Source organism: Hipposideros armiger, unplaced genomic scaffold (assembly GCF_001890085.2).
Source record: "Hipposideros armiger isolate ML-2016 unplaced genomic scaffold, ASM189008v1 scaffold_6, whole genome shotgun sequence".
NCBI classification, from domain to species: domain Eukaryota; kingdom Metazoa; phylum Chordata; class Mammalia; order Chiroptera; family Hipposideridae; genus Hipposideros; species Hipposideros armiger.
The window spans coordinates 2,091,717-2,093,847 of NW_017731356.1; the positions used below are offsets into that span (position 1 = coordinate 2,091,717).

The 2,131-nt window shown below is 35.6% G+C and overlaps 2 protein-coding genes across 5 annotated transcripts in view; one reads left to right on the forward strand and one right to left on the reverse strand.

Annotated features, from left to right (window-relative positions):
• BLZF1 (basic leucine zipper nuclear factor 1) overlaps positions 1-2,120 on the forward strand; it is a 10,793-nt gene extending 8,673 nt beyond the window's left edge. The window contains exon 4 of the mRNA XM_019647512.1: positions 681-2,120. Coding sequence (XP_019503057.1) covers positions 681-935 — 255 coding nt within the window. The 3' untranslated portion in view covers positions 936-2,120. The remainder of the gene's footprint in view (positions 1-680) is intronic.
• The window catches only part of CCDC181 (coiled-coil domain containing 181), a 31,122-nt gene that overhangs the window by 5,498 nt on the left and 23,493 nt on the right, over positions 1-2,131 (reverse strand). The gene's annotated exons all lie outside the window — the stretch shown is intronic.

Genomic DNA, 2,131 nt, shown 5'->3' on the forward strand with positions numbered 1-2,131 from the left:
AGAGAGAGAGAGAGAGAGAGAGAGAGAGAGAGAGAGAATTTATTTTTGTCTTACAGCCCACTTTTTTTAGTTACTAATAATGTTTTCTTATGTCAGGATATTCTATTACATCATCATTATTAATAGTAACTGTGTTCTTCCATAGCTGCACCATATACCAAAACCTACTTTTGGACATTTATATTTCAATTTTTTGCAATTTTAATAAGAGTGTAAAAAATGTGCCTGTGGATATCCTGAATAGCTAGCTTCCTTTGCTTAAATTCTTAAAAGTAAAAACCCTAGGGCACAAAGAAATTAATTTTTAAATGTTGAATAAGATTTAAAAAGACACATAAAACATCTCTTTCAGACTATTTTTTAACAAAACTTAATTGGTTTTGTTTTCTAATTTTTTACCTTTAACTATTGACCAGAAGCAGTTTGTAATTTTTACGGTAATATTTGTATTCTTATTATAAGAGGCTCAGTTTATAACCACATGGGCTACAAATATAAAGACAGAGATAAATATGGTTAGTATATGTACAATATGAAACTTAAATATTTAATATCACTCTTTGACGTACACTTTAAGTCATGGAAGTCCAAATCACACGAAAGCTTCCCTTTTGCTCATTTTGCTACAGTAAAGACATGAAACTTCACATAAGCTTGTTATATTGGTCATGTGGTTCTAGGTCAATCGTGAGTTAAAGAAGTTGCTGGTGGCTTCTGTTGGGGATGACCTTCAGTATCACTTTGAACGTCTAGCCCGTGAGAAAAATCAGCTGATTCTAGAAAACGAAGCCCTAGGTCGAAACACAGCCCAACTTGCCGAGCAGCTGGAGCGCATGTCGATACAGTGTGATGTGTGGCGAAGTAAATTCCTTGCAAGCAGGTATTTCCTATTTTCAATAGTATTTCATTTTCCAGTTTTGCAGTCAGATTTTTGACCCATAACACAAGAAAGTAGATTGTAGTGTGAAAAATTCTGACTCATGTTAATGTACTTCCTGTACATTAACATAAGATGTGAACTGTCCCTCCTGTGATGGTCACACAATCTCCCTAAGTGGAGAAGTGACATCATTAGGACCCTCCCTCATTCCACAATTCTAGGTTACGACTCTATCTCAGATGTCACTCCTACTACAATATTTAATACCAAAACAAAACTATAAATTCAGACACCTAGGCAATATTAAAATCACAGAAATCCAAATTATTTTCCCCTTCTTCTGTCTAGAGAACTCAAACATTGCCACTCTGTAAGATATTATTTGTCCTTCGTGCTCCATCCTCATAGTGTTTAACTATATAACAGCGCTTCCCAACCCTTTTCTCTGTGCACAAATAGAAAACGGTAACCTTGTATGGCATACTGGATGAGGCTACCCTCCAACAGGTGACAGCCCCAGGGCTCTCATCCAGGCCCATGGATACGCTGACCGTGGGGAAACTCTGCTGTACATTAGGATTCTTTGTCTGTTTATCCCCTCGTCCTCCTCCCAGCTTTGAGTTACTGGGGAACAGGGTCTGGGTGTCACCCATCTGTGTATGTCTGGGCTTAGCCAGTTGCTTCACACATAATATGCTTAGTGACTGTTCATTTCGATTCAGTCATCTGGAGATTTCTTACAAATTACCAAAGGTTTCCAGGCTATACTTTAAGAATCACTGATTGTAGTGAATAAATTTTCGGGAAAGTGTTTCTTCATGTCTTAACATCTGTGATACTTTCTAGTAACTGACTACTGTCTTCAAGTCCTTCATTTGTTTTCTGATTGTGCTAGTACAGGTTGTTCTTTGGAGAAATGAGCTTACTGTTTATTGTCTTAGAATGACATTAATTAGGTTAATTATCATTGAACAGCTTCAGAGGCAAATCATGCATATGGTATTCAGGTTATTGCAATATGTAACTTTTTTAACATCCTGATCAAAACTGATAGTAACATTCTAAGGACAATAAAAATTATACTTTATTGATATTTTAGTTGATTTAATCATTCAGTGTCAAAATTGCTTTCATGTTAAGGAATTCAGTGGTGGCTATGGTCTGAGATTTTTAATTTTAGTTTTAAGATTTTGAGCTAAGTAAACATACTTAAAATTTTGCTTCCATTCCAATAATAGGGAACTGGTTAAA